Source organism: Ranitomeya imitator, chromosome 2 (assembly GCF_032444005.1).
Source record: "Ranitomeya imitator isolate aRanImi1 chromosome 2, aRanImi1.pri, whole genome shotgun sequence".
Lineage (NCBI taxonomy): Eukaryota > Metazoa > Chordata > Amphibia > Anura > Dendrobatidae > Ranitomeya > Ranitomeya imitator.
In genome coordinates, this window is record NC_091283.1 from 109,104,495 (window position 1) to 109,124,586 (window position 20,092).

The 20,092-nt window shown below is 43.0% G+C and overlaps 1 protein-coding gene across 1 annotated transcript in view; it reads left to right on the top strand.

The window, feature by feature from the left end:
• The first annotated feature begins 1,121 nt into the window (after nucleotides 1–1,121).
• The window catches only part of GUCY2F (guanylate cyclase 2F, retinal), a 163,262-nt gene continuing 144,291 nt past the window's right edge, over nucleotides 1,122–20,092 (top strand). Inside the window, exon 1 of the mRNA XM_069747141.1 lies at nucleotides 1,122–1,869. Within this exon, the coding sequence (XP_069603242.1) occupies nucleotides 1,128–1,869 (742 nt within the window). The 5' untranslated portion in view covers nucleotides 1,122–1,127. The remainder of the gene's footprint in view (nucleotides 1,870–20,092) is intronic.

Genomic DNA, 20,092 nt, shown 5'->3' on the forward strand with positions numbered 1-20,092 from the left:
TATTAAAAAAAGAAAATTACTTTTTTTTGTCTGTGTGCATTCCTTTTTCACGGACTCCTTAACTCTGAATGGGGGGACTTGTTGAGGGAGGGTATGCCCCAATTTTCTCTGCACAACCAGCGGTGGACGCCGCGTTGTTGTATGCCCACGGTCCTCAGCACATTGGAGCTGATTGGTTCTAGGATCATTTACGTCCATTAAGAGTTTTGCTAGCTCCGTATGCTTCCCATAGGACCTGTTCTCTACCCATGCCTTTGGGCATATTGTTCTGCCATACATGTGATACTGCCTAAGTGGCTACATACTTCCCTTGGTACCTTTGATCCACTCTCTGGTTCTCATTCTCTGTGGATACATACAGATGACCTTGAATTTGGCTACTAACAGTTATCTAGAAACATTTGGAGTCCATTTTTGGACCCTTCATCCACCAATACACACAAATACTATACATTCCACCCCAACAGCAGTCGGCCTACTGAAGAAGGTCTATTTGTGTTTGACCGAAACGTCTATTTGTTTTCTGGACTGCTACTCCAAGTAATAAATTTTGATTTCCTTGATTACCACTATTCACCAAGTTGAGTGCCAAGTTATTTGTTTATTAGATTTACTGGTGTGGGAAACCTCTCTTGAGCACCGACACAGTTGTGCCGCGCTATACTCCACTGCACAGACCAATAGTCTCTGTGTAAAACCACACTTGTGAATCTGCTCACTGACTGTAATGGGTGAGTGTTCATTCCGAGTACTTGAAAAGCTCTCCCACATAAACATTGTGTGAATAAACCAGTCCTTCTGCCAGAGGCAGACATGTCATGGGTGACCATGCAACCAGTGCAGCCGCACATGCAAGGGACTGAGCAATATAATGAGCTATTGGACTGCAAAGGGCCTGTATACTATTACTTTATTACATTGATTGAGGGTTAATGTATTGTTACAATATTTGCCAGTGGTATAACTAGTTTCTCTGATGAGACTGATGTCTTTTTTATATTTCTAATATTTGCTTTTTTTGTCGGCAGGTATACGCTGAATATGCAGTCATAACCATTTTGTGACCTTTGTAAGGTGAAGGTGGAAGTGTCTCTTTATTGGCTAGAACACATTCGTGCAGTAGTGCAATGCTACAAGAACCTTGTTTTTTTCGAAGCTTTGTATTAAAATGTGCCAGGTATCCAAAATGGACTGAAAGTGAATATCTTACGTTATCATCTTTTCCATCCAAGATTCTTCTCTGCTGGACAATTTTGGTTATTGTGTGCTTCCCACAGCTAGTGAACTCTATTCCGTATAAAGTGGGTGTTATCGGACCTTGGACCTGTGACCCACTGTTTTCCAAAGCCCTTCCACATGTCGCTGCCAAGTTAGCCATTGAACGCATCAACAAAGATGCTACTTTAGATCTGGGACTGTCTTTTACCTACGTGATACTTGACGAAGATTGCCAAACTTCAAAGGCTCTTTCAACTTTTCTTACATACTCTTTGGTTGCATCAGGGTTTATCGGCCCTTCCAATCCTGGATATTGTGACGCTGCTACTCTTTTAGGGAAAAACTGGAACAAGGCTGTATTTTCTTGGGCCTGCATTAACTATGAGCTGGACAATATTAAAAGTTACCCCACTTTTGCTAGGACGCTACCTTCTCCCACCAGAGTTCTTTTTAGTGTAATGAAGTATTTCCAGTGGGCACATGTCGGGGTCATTTCATCCAGTGAAGACCTTTGGAAGGACACCGGCAGAAAAGTGGCAAGTGCCCTTCGTAGTAATGGATTGCCAGTGGGAATAGTTGTTGCTATGGGTGAGGATGGTAGGAGTACTCGGCAAATTTTGGAGAAAGTACGAAAGATAGACAACCTACACTGTAAGTTGTCACTTATTCATCTTTTTTTTTCCATTTTTTGGGGGGAGGGGGGTGGAGTCCAGATAAAGAGTTTGTGGTTTAATTTGTGAGTTGAAAATCCTGGAACTTTAACTAATAATTGTGCTCAATAAGGATCATTGAATACCATACTTAGTGGAGCAGCTGGAATAAAATAAGAGCAAAAACTGGCCACATTTGGCTTGGCAACGGTCTTGTTTAAGTTGTAACTACGATTTTACTGAATGTTGTGTATGGTTTCAGAAACAATTAAGAGTATGTTCACATGTGGCGTTTTTGCAGCGTTTTTTTACGCAGTGTATTTGATGCATAAAATATGCAGCATTTTGCACTACCAGCATAATCAATGAGATTTCTAAAATCTCATGCTCACTCTGTTTTTTTTCCCCGAGTGCCAAAAAAGCAACGTGTGACCATACACTTATGATGAATACAAATGTAAATGCTACAGAATATCTAGCACTCCCCCACAGCATTCAAAGTATGTCCAAACATCTGCAAAAAAGTTATAAAATAGGGGAATGTTAAAAGGCTGATTTATTGCAAAAATCCATAATTAAATATATCATGATGACAATCACCCAGAAAAAAGGATAACATTGTGCTACATTGTCTAGCAAGGAATCATTTTGACACCGCCAATCTCACAAGAAAATGCAGACAGAAGTGCAGGTTTCATAGTAAATTTATGTTGTTTTTTTTTGTGACTATGGAATGAGTATTGGACTTATTTATTTATTTAACCTCTTTATGACCTATGATGTATAAGTACGTCATAGGTTGCCTCCCCCTCTATGCCGCTGTCAGGATCTGGAGGAGAGGAGACTCTCCTTGAGGCCCTGGGATCTATATTCATGTAAAAAAAAAGTATAAAAATAAAAAATATGGAATATTCTTATCCTCCGACAGCCCGCGGCTCTCAGCGGTGCAAGCGGCAGCCTCCGTTCCTAAGGATCCATTGAGCGAAGGACCTTCGATGACATTAAGGTCATGCGACCGGTCACGCGACCGCGACGTCATCAAAGGTCCTTCGCTCGATGCATCCTTAGGACCGGAGGCCGCTGCTTGCACCGCTGAGAGCCGCAGGCCGTCGGTGGGTAAGTATATCCCATATTTTTTATTCTTTTTTTTACATGAATATGGATCCCAGGGCCTGAAGGAGAGTCTCCTCTCCTCCAGACCCTGGGAACCATCCGCACCGCACACGCCGTATAAGCTAGCCCCCGTCTTATACGGCGAGTATATCCCAAACTCTATATTTTACACCATGTTCCAAATTATTATGCAAACAACATTTTTCTCTGATTTTCCTAAATGGTCGGTGCAAATGACAGTCAGTCTAATAAAAGTCATCACCTGTTAGATTATACATCGAATTTTGTTGAGAAAACCTCCCAATGATAACAGTATAATCTCCAAAATGAATAAAAACTAAAAATGCACTGTTCCAAATTATTAGGCACAGTAGAATTTCTAAACATTTGATATGTTTTAGGCTGCCGTCACACTAGCAGTATTTGGTCAGTATTTTACATCAGTATTTCTCAGCCAAAACCAGGAGTGGGTGATAAATACAGAAGTTGTGCATATGTTTCTATTATGCTTTTCCTTTATTTGTTCCACTCCTGGTTTTGGCTTACAAATACTGATGTAAAATACTGACCAAATACTGCTAGTGTGACGGCAGCCTTAAAGAACTGAAAATGCTAATTTGTTGAGTTTGCAGCATTAGGAGGTCACATTCACTGAACAAAAAAGCTATTTAACTCCAAAACCTCCTAACAGGCCAAGTTACATGTTAACACAGGAACCCTTCTTTGATATCACCTTCACAATTCTTGCATCCATTGAACTTGTGAGTTTTTGGAAAGTTTCTGCTTGTATTTCTTTGCATGAAGTCAGAATAGCCTCCCAGAGCTGCTGTTTTGATGTGAACTGCCTCCCACCCTCATAGATCTTTTGCTTGATGATACTCCAAAGGTTCTCTATAGGGTTGAGGTCAGGGGAAGAGGGTGGCCACACCATGAGTTTATCCCCTTTTATGCCCATAGAAAGTATAATATCTGATAATCCAAATTAGTATTAAACCAAGAAAAACAAAGAAAACTAATCTATCCAATAAACTTTATTAAACAAAATAAGGATAAAAGACTGACACAACACCCAGACCCCTCTAAATGGGGGTGGGTCAATTAAAAAACCTGGCCCAAAAAAGTTTATAAAGGGCAAAGGGTGGGAGGGACAACGGGGCCGATAGCAAAAACCCTACACGTCCCTACAAATATTCCCTGCCTGCCTGCGGAGGTTGGCACCCTCTTGGACGCAATATGGCGCCCCCGCTCACCGTCGACTCACCCTTAAGGCCCTATAAGTCCCTCTACATGTATAAAGATACTATACCACAAACAACACCCAATACATGGCCTAACCAAACTCGGGACCAAAAAAAGAGAAAAAACACCAGGTAGTGATTCACCAGTAAAGACAAACGGTCTGACCGTACCAATCCCTAATGCTAAAGTATAACGCCTGAAACTAAGGCTAATACACCCTAAGGAGTCCCTAACCGAGTCTCCCTACCTGTCAGCGGAGGTTGGCACCCTCTTGAACGCACATGGCGCCCCCGCTCCTCGGCGGCTGCCCCTATTAACCCTGGCTGAATCCCTAAAAGAAGATATATCGGGATACTAAATACGGGTGGTGCCTTAGGGGCTATACTAGTGACCCAGATAAATAGGTCCCTATAGCTCGGTCAGACCCTAAAGATAAAGCAAATAGCAACAATACTTAAACCAATGCTTGCACGGCAATAGGAAAGATGTATATAACAGCTTAACGAATACAACTATATTATGATCGCAATTGGTAAAGTACTCGTATGCAAATACAATGGTTGCGGGGAAAAAAAACAAAAAAAAAACACACAACTGGTGAAAAACATATAAACTTAAAAGGCCTGAAACACTTATCTGTGTTCAGGTCTCGCCTCTACGCGTTTCCCCCCCATGATGTGGTTCCTCAGGAGGCATATGGGAAAAAGAGATACTGTGTGAATAGATCACATCAGAGATACATGTTGTGCCTGGTTGCAGGTCAAGGAAACACTGACTAAAACGCCATTAAATAGTCTCCTCCCCCCCTCCCCAATAGGGACAAAGGGTTAAGGGGCTAATTACCACCTGTGTTCGCCGCTTAAAAAAAAAAAATATTCATGTTCATATTCATGTCCACCCCGCTCCAACAGCGCATGTGCCTGGGCGCAATGTTTCTGTCCGGCATCTCATCCCTGGACAAACAGCAAAAGCGCATCGACGCCGACTTAAGGCTAATGTAAATAATGCCATAAACACCTTTGCATACAGCTGGGTGCGATATTCATACCCACCCAGCTGTATAAGGGACACCCATACTGGAGCCACAGCAACGGAGGACAACTATACCGGGGTTACACAGGGACATTAAACCACACATGTTAAACATTATAGCTGGCACATTTTGCGCCCTAGAAGCGTAGTGATTGCGCCATTGGTTATATTTAAAGGACCCCTTACATGTAATCACAGCTGCACCGTCACATACACATGGCCCAAGTATAATATTATGGACACCTATTGGCAATCCCTTAAAACCTGGCGGCCCTTACATGTACTTAAGAAAAAAAAAAGATATGGCGTTTACAAAAAATATTGGCATGTGATGCTGTACTACCCACCACACAACACGTGGTTTCCATGTATAACTTATAAAAGCACCACATACAAATAGTTTGTTAACCATGTACACTAATTGTATAAAAATAACAATACATATAGATGTATTTTTATGCATATATCACCTCCATATGATATTTAAATTCTGAAAAATACACTCAATATATAGTGTACATGTATAAGTATGCGGTGAACTATAGTCAGCAGAGACCAAAAACCCGCAACCACACTACCCTAAGTCAATTAAACGTAGATGATAAAGAGTATGCACATTGTGCACCACATTCCTATACTCTTATGAACATTCCTGCAGGCCATCTACTAGGTCTGCAGCGCTGTATTATTTTAAATCAGGGGAAAAGGGGAGCGAAGACAAACCTGACGAAAACAATTCACACAAAACAACCAAAAGTAAGCCGCTCGTTAAGTCCTCCTGGGGCTACTGAATCCATCCTAAATATCCATTGTGTTTCCTTTTGCAGGATGACCCTATCCCAATCACCTCTCCTACCATTCTGTTTTATTACTTCCAGAACACAGAATGAGAGAGTCTTGCTGTCACCCTGGTGTACCTCCCAAACATGCCGTGCTACGGGGGTATCTCTGTTATTTTTGATATCTCCCAAGTGTTCCCCGATCCTCCTTCTCAACTCCCTTTTGGTCTTCCCTATATAATTCTTCGGGCATGTACACGTAGCCATATAGACCACACCAATGGTTTTGCAATTAGCAAAGTCTCTACAGAAGAAGTTTCTCCCATTCTGTGCACTCTTAAAGCTCTTACATGGTGTTACATAATCACAGAACGAACAGTTACCACATCTGAACGTACCATTGATGCGTCTATCAAGCCAAGTTCCCTCTTGTTTCGGTCTCTTATAGTGGCTGTGTACGAGCCGATCTTTCAAAGACCGTCCTCTGCGGAAGGTAATCTGGGGTCTATTTGGGATGATATCCGCCAGGGTTTCATCCAGCTGTAAGATCCCCCAATGCTTTTTAAGGACACTAAATACCCGGTTCGTTTGGTTGTCATAGGTTCCAATAATCCTAGGGGTATTCTCTGCCTCTAGTTCTCTATGTGTCTGTAGGAGCGTATGTCTCTCTCTACTCATAGCATTCCTAAAGGCCGGGTCTAAGACCTCATCCGGATACCCACGCTCACGGAACCTCTCCCTCAGATCGTATGCTTGTGTCCTAAAGATAGCAGGGTCAGAGCAGTTCCTTCTTACTCTTAAATATTGTCCCCGAGGGATCCCCCTTTTCAGGGGAACTGGGTGATGACTCTCCCACCGAAGCAGGGCGTTACTAGATGTCGGTTTACGAAATAGCCTTGTATCCAATGTACCACTGGCATTAATGGTAATTTTAACATCCAAGAACGCTAATTCATGTTCATCATTCTCAGATGTAAACTTTAACCCAAAGCAATTATCATTCAACCCTTGTACAAAGCTGTTAAACTCATTTGCTGTACCATTCCACATGACCAAGACATCGTCTATGTATCGATACCAAGCCGATATCTTGTCAGTCCACCATTCTTCTACCCCAGAGAACTGGGGATACCCTGGCGAATATCATCCCAAATAGACCCCAGATTACCTTCCGCAGAGGACGGTCTTTGAAAGATCGGCTCGTACACAGCCACTATAAGAGACCGAAACAAGAGGGAACTTGGCTTGATAGACGCATCAATGGTACGTTCAGATGTGGTAACTGTTCGTTCTGTGATTATGTAACACCATGTAAGAGCTTTAAGAGTGCACAGAATGGGAGAAACTTCTTCTGTAGAGACTTTGCTAATTGCAAAACCATTGGTGTGGTCTATATGGCTACGTGTACATGCCCGAAGAATTATATAGGGAAGACCAAAAGGGAGTTGAGAAGGAGGATCGGGGAACACTTGGGAGATATTAAAAATAACAGAGATACCCCCGTAGCACGGCATGTTTGGGAGGTACACCAGGGTGACAGCAAGACTCTCTCATTCTGTGTTCTGGAAGTAATAAAACAGAATGGTAGGAGAGGTGATTGGGATAGGGTCATCCTGCAAAAGGAAACACAATGGATATTTAGGATGGATTCAGTAGCCCCAGGAGGACTTAACGAGCGGCTTACTTTTGGTTGTTTTGTGTGAATTGTTTTCGTCAGGTTTGTCTTCGCTCCCCTTTTCCCCTGATTTAAAATAATACAGCGCTGCAGACCTAGTAGATGGCCTGCAGGAATGTTCATAAGAGTATAGGAATGTGGTGCACAATGTGCATACTCTTTATCATCTACGTTTAATTGACTTAGGGTAGTGTGGTTGCGGGTTTTTGGTCTCTGCTGACTATAGTTCACCGCATACTTATACATGTACACTATATATTGAGTGTATTTTTCAGAATTTAAATATCATATGGAGGTGATATATGCATAAAAATACATCTATATGTATTGTTATTTTTATACAATTAGTGTACATGGTTAACAAACTATTTGTATGTGGTGCTTTTATAAGTTATACATGGAAACCACGTGTTGTGTGGTGGGTAGTACAGCATCACATGCCAATATTTTTTGTAAACGCCATATCTTTTTTTTTTTTTTCTTAAGTACATGTAAGGGCCGCCAGGTTTTAAGGGATTGCCAATAGGTGTCCATAATATTATACTTGGGCCATGTGTATGTGACGGTGCAGCTGTGATTACATGTAAGGGGTCCTTTAAATATAACCAATGGCGCAATCACTACGCTTCTAGGGCGCAAAATGTGCCAGCTATAATGTTTAACATGTGTGGTTTAATGTCCCTGTGTAACCCCGGTATAGTTGTCCCCCGTTGCTGTGGCTCCAGTATGGGTGTCCCTTATACAGCTGGGTGGGTATGAATATCGCACCCAGCTGTATGCAAAGGTGTTTATGGCATTATTTACATTAGCCTTAAGTCGGCGTCGATGCGCTTTTGCTGTTTGTCCAGGGATGAGATGCCGGACAGAAACATTGCGCCCAGGCACATGCGCTGTTGGAGCGGGGTGGACATGAATATGAACATGAATATTTTTTTTTTTTTTTTTAAGCGGCGAACACAGGTGGTAATTAGCCCCTTAACCCTTTGTCCCTATTGGGGAGGGGGGGAGGAGACTATTTAATGGCGTTTTAGTCAGTGTTTCCTTGACCTGCAACCAGGCACAACATGTATCTCTGATGTGATCTATTCACACAGTATCTCTTTTTCCCATATGCCTCCTGAGGAACCACATCATGGGGGGGAAACGCGTAGAGGCGAGACCTGAACACAGATAAGTGTTTCAGGCCTTTTAAGTTTATATGTTTTTCACCAGTTGTGTGTTTTTTTTTTTTGTTTTTTTTCCCCGCAACCATTGTATTTGCATACGAGTACTTTACCAATTGCGATCATAATATAGTTGTATTCGTTAAGCTGTTATATACATCTTTCCTATTGCCGTGCAAGCATTGGTTTAAGTATTGTTGCTATTTGCTTTATCTTTAGGGTCTGACCGAGCTATAGGGACCTATTTATCTGGGTCACTAGTATAGCCCCTAAGGCACCACCCGTATTTAGTATCCCGATATATCTTCTTTTAGGGATTCAGCCAGGGTTAATAGGGGCAGCCGCCGAGGAGCGGGGGCGCCATGTGCGTTCAAGAGGGTGCCAACCTCCGCTGACAGGTAGGGAGACTCGGTTAGGGACTCCTTAGGGTGTATTAGCCTTAGTTTCAGGCGTTATACTTTAGCATTAGGGATTGGTACGGTCAGACCGTTTGTCTTTACTGGTGAATCACTACCTGGTGTTTTTTCTCTTTTTTTGGTCCCGAGTTTGGTTAGGCCATGTATTGGGTGTTGTTTGTGGTATAGTATCTTTATACATGTAGAGGGACTTATAGGGCCTTAAGGGTGAGTCGACGGTGAGCGGGGGCGCCATATTGCGTCCAAGAGGGTGCCAACCTCCGCAGGCAGGCAGGGAATATTTGTAGGGACGTGTAGGGTTTTTGCTATCGGCCCCGTTGTCCCTCCCACCCTTTGCCCTTTATAAACTTTTTTGGGCCAGGTTTTTTAATTGACCCACCCCCATTTAGAGGGGTCTGGGTGTTGTGTCAGTCTTTTATCCTTATTTTGTTTAATAAAGTTTATTGGATAGATTAGTTTTCTTTGTTTTTCTTGGTTTAATACTAATTTGGATTATCAGATATTATACTTTCTACTGTTTTTTGACTACTATGGCTGGTTTTCTATCAGGGCCTATCTGTTCTGAATCATGGGTGAGTGAGGCGGATCGGGTGTTTTCAGTTGACTCAGGCTACACGGGTACCGACTCGAGCCCATCCATATACTCCACATTTAAAGAACTTACTGGATGCTATAAAAAATATTTGAAATCTTTATGGGAAACAAAAGCTTTGGAGAATTATATTAAGAACAACATTGTACCAAAGGGATTGCGTGTAAATATATCTCCATCACCGAGAGTAAGCAACCCCGTCCTTTTGAAGGCCTGGCGGGAAGAGTCCATAGCCTCATCTGTTAGGTTCATGAAATTACTGCTAGAGGAAGAAAAAAAGATTCTAGAAACCACATCTAAACAACTGAATGAATTAATAGAGAAGACACTACTGTTTAAATCTGATCCTGAGTTTAATAAAAAGGAGAGTAATCTACAGATCTCAGTAGAACGTTATCAAAACCAACTTAAGAATCGTAAACATACACAATTCATACGAGACTCAGAAGAGTTTAAAACTAATAGTGCGTATAATTTCTCAGGAGGCGTAGATATCGCCTCTGAAATTTCTTCCTCTGAGGCAGAGGGCTCAGACACAGAGAGGCCGGGAGGATTTTGGAGACAAAGAGGTAGAGGTGGGCCTTCATCATATAGGGGAAAAGGAAAATGGCAGAAACAAAGAGGATATACGGGCAGATATCAAGGAGGCAGAGGTCGGGAGCAGGGCTTCATGGGCCAAGGGAATGTAACCACGGGCTTTGGGGCACCTACGAGACCTTTAGTCCCAATGCCATCATCTTCCTCATTATCCACCTCTACACACTCTTCGTCTTTTTTAGAGCAGAGGGCCCCAACGGGGTACGAGTTGAGGAAACGAATGTAATGAATATATATGATGAGAACCAAATCATAAATCTCAGTAGCCATATGTTATCACCTGGTGAAATTAGTGTGCTAAGAAAGGGACTTACATTTGTTCCTACAACATGGTACAATACATTCACTTGGGTGAAGGATTTAAATCTCTACTGTCGTAAATTAAAATGGAAGAAGTTTTTTTCTTTGCATAACAAACAACAATGTTTAGAATTGGGTATATCAGAAGAGGACCTGGAGGGGCTTAATGTTCTGACGGGCCTTCTGGAGGACAGTGAGAGGGAGAGAGGACTAGGTCCACAGACTGACCTAAAATTAAAAAGCAATCGTATGTCTCCCCCAGGTGATTACACGAATATTGACATTTTTTTGAGAGTGGTCGAGGATGACCTTAAAAAAAAAAAAAAAATAGGCCGACTGAATGGGGATACATCACCAAATTTGAATAGTGAGGAATGGGAGGCCTTGGAGAAACTAGAGAAGAATGACCAGATCATTGTCAAATCATCTGATAAAGGTGGCAATTTGGTCATCCTCGACCACCAGAGATATGTGGGAATGTGTAGATCTATCCTTGATGACAGGGAGACATATGGTGTACTTGAGAATGACCCTACGGATAGGTTTATTGGGTCATTAATGACTATCTTAGACATTGGTCTACGTGACAAATTGATTTCCTACAACGAGTATAAGTTTTTGGTTCCTCGTACCCCGACAATCCCTACTTTTTATGCCCTCCCAAAGGTCCATAAGGGTCTCTCCCCCTTAAAAGGCCGCCCCATAGTTTCAGGTGTTGGTTCATTGAGCCAGAATGTTGGCATTTATATCGATAACATCTTACGTCCATTTGTAACATCATTACCCTCATACGTGCGTGATACATCGGACCTGCTCCAAAAAGTAGACGGTGTGGTGGTCGAACAGGGGACCATTTTGGGTTCAATAGATGTCGAGGCTTTATATAGCAGCATTCCTCACAGTATGGGCCTGAAGGCATTGGAGTACTATCTAAGGACAAGAGCCGTCTTTTTTGAGAAACACAGTAAATTTGTAGTAGAGTTGATGGAGTTTGTCCTAACCCACAACTACTTCCTGTTTAACGGTAAGTACTTCCACCAGCTCAGGGGGACCGCGATGGGTTGCTCTTGTGCACCCTCGTATGCAAATCTCCTCCTGGGCTGGTGGGAGGAAACCGTAGTGTTCTTTGGGGTAGAAGAATGGTGGACTGACAAGATATCGGCTTGGTATCGATACATAGACGATGTCTTGGTCATGTGGAATGGTACAGCAAATGAGTTTAACAGCTTTGTACAAGGGTTGAATGATAATTGCTTTGGGTTAAAGTTTACATCTGAGAATGATGAACATGAATTAGCGTTCTTGGATGTTAAAATTACCATTAATGCCAGTGGTACATTGGATACAAGGCTATTTCGTAAACCGACATCTAGTAACGCCCTGCTTCGGTGGGAGAGTCATCACCCAGTTCCCCTGAAAAGGGGGATCCCTCGGGGACAATATTTAAGAGTAAGAAGGAACTGCTCTGACCCTGCTATCTTTAGGACACAAGCATACGATCTGAGGGAGAGGTTCCGTGAGCGTGGGTATCCGGATGAGGTCTTAGACCCGGCCTTTAGGAATGCTATGAGTAGAGAGAGACATACGCTCCTACAGACACATAGAGAACTAGAGGCAGAGAATACCCCTAGGATTATTGGAACCTATGACAACCAAACGAACCGGGTATTTAGTGTCCTTAAAAAGCATTGGGGGATCTTACAGCTGGATGAAACCCTGGCGGATATCATCCCAAATAGACCCCAGATTACCTTCCGCAGAGGACGGTCTTTGAAAGATCGGCTCGTACACAGCCACTATAAGAGACCGAAACAAGAGGGAACTTGGCTTGATAGACGCATCAATGGTACGTTCAGATGTGGTAACTGTTCGTTCTGTGATTATGTAACACCATGTAAGAGCTTTAAGAGTGCACAGAATGGGAGAAACTTCTTCTGTAGAGACTTTGCTAATTGCAAAACCATTGGTGTGGTCTATATGGCTACGTGTACATGCCCGAAGAATTATATAGGGAAGACCAAAAGGGAGTTGAGAAGGAGGATCGGGGAACACTTGGGAGATATCAAAAATAACAGAGATACCCCCGTAGCACGGCATGTTTGGGAGGTACACCAGGGTGACAGCAAGACTCTCTCATTCTGTGTTCTGGAAGTAATAAAACAGAATGGTAGGAGAGGTGATTGGGATAGGGTCATCCTGCAAAAGGAAACACAATGGATATTTAGGATGGATTCAGTAGCCCCAGGAGGACTTAACGAGCGGCTTACTTTTGGTTGTTTTGTGTGAATTGTTTTCGTCAGGTTTGTCTTCGCTCCCCTTTTCCCCTGATTTAAAATAATACAGCGCTGCAGACCTAGTAGATGGCCTGCAGGAATGTTCATAAGAGTATAGGAATGTGGTGCACAATGTGCATACTCTTTATCATCTACGTTTAATGGACTTAGGGTAGTGTGGTTGCGGGTTTTTGGTCTCTGCTGACTATAGTTCACCGCATACTTATACATGTACACTATATATTGAGTGTATTTTTCAGAATTTAAATATCATATGGAGGTGATATATGCATAAAAATACATCTATATGTATTGTTATTTTTATACAATTAGTGTACATGGTTAACAAACTATTTGCATGTGGTGCTTTTATAAGTTATACATGGAAACCACGTGTTGTGTGGTGGGTAGTACAGCATCACATGCCAATATTTTTTGTAAACGCCATATCTTTTTTTTTTTTTTCTTAAGTACATGTAAGGGCCGCCAGGTTTTAAGGGATTGCCAATAGGTGTCCATAATATTATACTTGGGCCATGTGTATGTGACGGTGCAGCTGTGATTACATGTAAGGGGTCCTTTAAATATAACCAATGGCGCAATCACTACGCTTCTAGGGCGCAAAATGTGCCAGCTATAATGTTTAACATGTGTGGTTTAATGTCCCTGTGTAACCCCGGTATAGTTGTCCTCCGTTGCTGTGGCTCCAGTATGGGTGTCCCTTATACAGCTGGGTGGGTATGAATATCGCACCCAGCTGTATGCAAAGGTGTTTATGGCATTATTTACATTAGCCTTAAGTCGGCGTCGATGCGCTTTTGCTGTTTGTCCAGGGATGAGATGCCGGACAGAAACATTGCGCCCAGGCACATGCGCTGTTGGAGCGGGGTGGACATGAATATGAACATGAATATTTTTTTTTTTTAAGCGGCGAACACAGGTGGTAATTAGCCCCTTAACCCTTTGTCCCTATTGGGGAGGGGGGGAGGAGACTATTTAATGGCGTTTTAGTCAGTGTTTCCTTGACCTGCAACCAGGCACAACATGTATCTCTGATGTGATCTATTCACACAGTATCTCTTTTTCCCATATGCCTCCTGAGGAACCACATCATGGGGGGGAAACGCGTAGAGGCAAGACCTGAACACAGATAAGTGTTTCAGGCCTTTTAAGTTTATATGTTTTTCACCAGTTGTGTGTTTTTTTTTTTTTTTTTTTCCCCGCAACCATTGTATTTGCATACGAGTACTTTACCAATTGCGATCATAATATAGTTGTATTCGTTAAGCTGTTATATACATCTTTCCTATTGCCGTGCAAGCATTGGTTTAAGTATTGTTGCTATTTGCTTTATCTTTAGGGTCTGACCGAGCTATAGGGACCTATTTATCTGGGTCACTAGTATAGCCCCTAAGGCACCACCCGTATTTAGTATCCCGATATATCTTCTTTTAGGGATTCAGCCAGGGTTAATAGGGGCAGCCGCCGAGGAGCGGGGGCGCCATGTGCGTTCAAGAGGGTGCCAACCTCCGCTGACAGGTAGGGAGACTCGGTTAGGGACTCCTTAGGGTGTATTAGCCTTAGTTTCAGGCGTTATACTTTAGCATTAGGGATTGGTACGGTCAGACCGTTTGTCTTTACTGGTGAATCACTACCTGGTGTTTTTTCTCTTTTTTTGGTCCCGAGTTTGGTTAGGCCATGTATTGGGTGTTGTTTGTGGTATAGTATCTTTATACATGTAGAGGGACTTATAGGGCCTTAAGGGTGAGTCGACGGTGAGCGGGGGCGCCATATTGCGTCCAAGAGGGTGCCAACCTCCGCAGGCAGGCAGGGAATATTTGTAGGGACGTGTAGGGTTTTTGCTATCGGCCCCGTTGTCCCTCCCACCCTTTGCCCTTTATAAACTTTTTTGGGCCAGGTTTTTTAATTGACCCACCCCCATTTAGAGGGGTCTGGGTGTTGTGTCAGTCTTTTATCCTTATTTTGTTTAATAAAGTTTATTGGATAGATTAGTTTTCTTTGTTTTTCTTCCTTTTATGCCCATAGCAGCCAATGACTCAGAGGTTTTCTTTGCAGCATGAGATGGTGCATTGTCATGCATGAAGATGATTTTGCTCCTGAAGGCACATTTCTGCTTTTTATACCATAATATTAATAATAATAATCTTTATTTTTATATAGCGCTAATGCAGCACCCCAGAGTCCTGGTCGTGGCAGTAATGTCGCTCTGCCACTAAGGGGAGCGATGTTATGCCTGATTGCACTAAAGGAGTTCATCTGACCAGGTATCACAAGCACACATTACACTTCACACTCCAGCCACCAGGGGGAGCAAAAGGCACTGTGTATTAGGCCACTCCTCACACTGGTAAAACTGGGGGTCAGATAGGAAGTTAGAACAGAACGCAGCCTGGGAGAGCTCCAGGGAGGACCTGTCAGGGGTGGGTTCCTGACAGGGGCCTAGCAGAAAGGATAGAGAGTGATGGAACCGTGCCTGCACTACCTTGCGGCGGTATCCCATGAAAGGACACGAAGAGAAGGATATTGTGGAGAAGTGAGAAACGAAATCGCAGCACAAGGAGATATCCAGTAGGAGTCGTGCCCCGTGATCAGCAACATCCTACTGAGGCGCGTAGCCGGTGGCCAGGAACGCCGAGGAAGTAACAGACTCCAAGCATTACTTCAAACAGCGGCAGGACAGTTGATTTTAGGTTGGCTGTCTACCATACATCACCTAAGCAGACATAGGGGGCAAAGTTGGAGAGGGGCGTCTCTAGGGTCCCAGAATAGCTCCGAGCCTTCCCGTCAAACGGGTGCGTCCTATCCAGACAATAACTTGGGGGACAGAGAGAAAGAGAAAGAACAGATACGAAAGTTGTGAGGACTATCCCGAATGCTCAGCAGGGAAGAACTACAACACAAAGGCGCTAGTTGGAAGGCACTGATTTCCACCTGCAAAGGGAACTCTGGATGTGCCTTCGGACCAGCCAGACTCAGCCAGCCCAGTTAGCAGTGCTCTGGATTGAGGATACCGAAGTCTTCAGTAAAAGGTAAAGAGACTGCAACCCTGTGTCCTCGTTATTAACTGCGCCTCACATCATCGCCACCTACACTACCGGGAAGCCCTGGGGATATACTTCACCTGTGGGAAGGCATACCATCTAGCTGCCATTCCATCACCCCAGCGGACCCCTAAGCAGCGTCGGTCACCCTGACCGAAGAACACAGGTGGCGTCACGAACCCTTGACAAACTTGGACGTCCCTTAGCAGGGTCACGGACCCGGTCCAGCCACCGTGACAACCCCAGCACCGAGACAGAGAGGACCGGTACCGAGTAACCAGCGGCCCTGCGTCTGGGGGCGCTCCAACAACATATTCCACAGTGCTTTACAGTTGTGCACACATTATCATCGCTGTCCCGTTGAGGCTCCCAATCTAAATTCCCTATCAATATGTCTTTGGAATGTGGGAGGAAACCGGAGAACCCGGAGGAAACCCATGCAAACACGGAGAGAACATACAAACGCTTTTGCAGATGTTGTCCTTGGTGGGGTTTGAACTCAGGACTCTAACGCTGTAAGGCTGCTGTGCTAACCACTGCACCACTGTGCTGCCCTGGAAGAAAGTTGTCAGTCAGACACTCTAAATACTTTGCAGAGGTAATTTTCACACCTTTAGGAACCTTAAAGGGCCCTACCAGCTGTTTCCCCATGATTCCGGCCCAAAACATGACTCCTCCACCTCCTTGCTGACGTCGCAGCCTTGTTGTAACATGGTTGCCATCCACCAACCATCCACTACTCCATCCATCTGGACCATCCAGGGTTGCTCAACACCCATCAATAAACAAGACTGTTTGAAAATTAGTCTTCATGTATGTCTGGGCCTACTGCAACCGTTTCTGCTTGTGAACACTGTTTAGGGGTCACCGAATAGTAGGTTTAAGCACCACAGCAAGCCTTTGAAGGTTCCCACACCTTGAAGTTCGAGGGACTCCAGAGGCACCATCAGCTTCAAATAACTGATTGCTGCTTTGTAATGGTATTTTGGCAGGTGCTCCCTTAATCCAATGAATTTGTCTGGCAGAAACCTTCCTCATTATGACTTTATCTGCATGAACTCTGTCTGTGCTCTGTTTCAGTTACAAATCACTTCCCAGCATGATGATCACTCATAAGTTTTCGTGAAATATCTAATGTTTTCATACTTTGTCCAAAGCATTGCACTATTTAACGCTTTTCAGCAGCAGTGAGATCCTTTTTATTTCCCATATTGCTTGAAACCTGTGGCCTGCTTAATAATGTGGAACATTTTCCTTTAATTAGAATCACCTGGAAAACTCATTACCACATGTACTTAAGATTGATTTCAGTGATCCATTGAGCCCTGAGACACAATACCATCCACGAGTTTATTTGAAAAACAAAACAATTAAATCTTTATGACATTTAAATCCAATTTGCATAAAAATTTGGAACACAGTGTATATGGAAAAGTTGGGGGTCGTCTTATACGCCCAGTCGTCTTATACACTAGAAAATACGGTATGTTTTTTGGGGCTCCGCTACATTGCAATAAAATGCAATAACAGATGATAAAAATGGTATAGATAAAAACATAAGATCAACGCGCAAAAAATAAGGCTATGTTCACACTTTGCAGATTCCACTGCGGATTTTTCCGCAGCAGAATTCCAAAATCTGCAGTGAAAACCCGTCGCGGTTTTTACTGCGGATTTATAGCGGTTTTAACTGCGGTTTCTTCTGCGGATTTTCATCTGCAGTTTTCTATTGGAGCAGGTGAAAATCCGCAGAAAAGAAGTGACATGCTGCGGAATGTAATCCGCAGCGTTTCCGCACGGTTTTTTCCGCAGCATGTGCACTGCGTTTTTTGTTTCCCATAGGTTTACATTGTTCTGTAAACTCATGGGAAACTGCTGCGGATCCGCAGCGGTCAAATCCGCTGCGGATCCGCAGCAAAATCCGCAAAGTGTGAATATAGCCTAAGCCTTCACCCTGTCCCAGATTCTGAAAAATGATGACATAGCCCCATTTTTTTTTTAACCTTCGGCTGAGTAGGTACAATTGTAACTATTCCGTTTTAAAATTGCAATAACTTTTTTTTTCCAAAAAGCCGTAGAGGGATGAAATTTCGTGACATCTCTGCAGTTTTGGTGCAGAATATATTGGCCAAATTTCAATAAAATATATATGAAGGTACAATTGTACCTATGCAGCCTGTTAACGTTGTAAAATTATGCAGCCTGACAAAGGTTGACCAACTTTGGATTTTTTTTCACCACTTTAGTAAGAAAAAAACCTATGCGTGTTTGGTATCTGCAAACTCATAATGACCTGGGGAATCATAATGGCTGTTCATTTTTTAGCAAAAACATTTTTTTTTTTTTGCAATTTCACCGTACTTGGAATTTTTCCCCTTTTTCCAGTGCACAATATGGTAAAACCAATGGTGTCGTTCAAAAGTACAACTCGTCCCGCAAGAGAAACAAGCCCTTACGCGGTCATATTGATGGAAAAATAAAAAAAAGTTGTGACTTTGGGAAGAAGGGGAGCAAAAAACGTAAATGGAAAATTCCAAGGTGGTGAAGTGTGAAGGGGTTAACTAACTTTTATAGCACCATTAATTCCACAGCACTTTACAGACAATATTATTAGATTAGAGTGGTTGTCCACTACCTGGACAACCCTTTTAAAAAAAAAAGCAGTCAACATTGCAAAAAACAAAACAAAACAGAAACATATACTCACTTTCTGCACCAGCGCCACTCCAGATATGTTGGTGCTCACATGATAGAACATATGTCATGTGAGTCCTGCAGCCAATCAGTGGCTGCTAATGAGCTACCTGTGGGCAAACCTCAGACAAATGGAAGAAGTGAGTGCACCCTGCAGCCCAACAGCGGCCGATTATTAGCTGCATGTGACATAATATCTTCACTTGATCGGCCCTGGTGCAAGAATTTAGTGGGTGTTATTTTTCTTTTCCAAGGGGGGGCTACTTTATTTTAAAAGAGGCTGTCCAGATAGTGAGCGACCCCTTTAAAATAGATTTGTGCCTATTAAATAAAAAAAAATTGAATAATCTATCAGTCAAACTGTAGCTTCAGGAGCACGCGACAGTCCTGCTTTGCTTTTGCATTTAGCCGGAGCTACATGCTGCAAGACTCATCTGAGACGTGATGTCATACGTCATCATTTTAACTTTTTTTCCATAAATCAATACTACATGTAAAAAAAACAACTTTGTGATAGATCTTATCCTAGAAATCCGCTTCTTTCTTCTCCTGGACTGATTACTTATTCTCAAAATTCTCAATTCTCCTGTAAAATCTGTCTTCAGTGAATACAGGTTTCTCCCATTACTGAGATGGAGATGACAGTTCTATGGAGACCTGTTAAAGTAATTTTAGGTGAACTTGAAGCAGAATGTGCGTCTGCCTCCAATTCCTCCTCTTCCCCCCCACGCCATACAATCTTAAAAGCACCAACTGTCATCTCCTATTTCAGTAATGGGAACATTTTTTCAAATATAAATTTTACCCATGAATTGAAAGTGAAAAATAAATCCAGGAGGAGAAAGAAGCAAATTCTTCTTAAAGATATATTTCAAAGGTTTTTTTTTTCATGTGTACTTTTAATTTCTAAATTAAAAATTAAGACGACAGTAGCTATTTAAAGTGGGTATCCAAGACTATATTAATATTTACTGTGGGCCTAAGAATTAACAAGCAGGTACGTGCCTGTTCTGCCGGCACAGAAAAGTCACTGACTGCTCCTGACGGCTATTCGGCGGCTTCCGCTGACATGATGTTGACAGAGAAGCAGCTTCTCTTCCGCTCTGCCCTGTTGGTGAGGCGTGACTGTCGACATCATGCTGATTGGCACCTGGCTCTCTGCAGCAGAACTGTGGGAAGCCGGCTGTCAATCAGCATGACGGTGGCAGTCACTGCCCATCAACAGAGCAGCCCGGAAGAAGGAGAGCTGCTCTGTTAACGTGGAGCAGCTGAATCACCTGCAGGAGCGG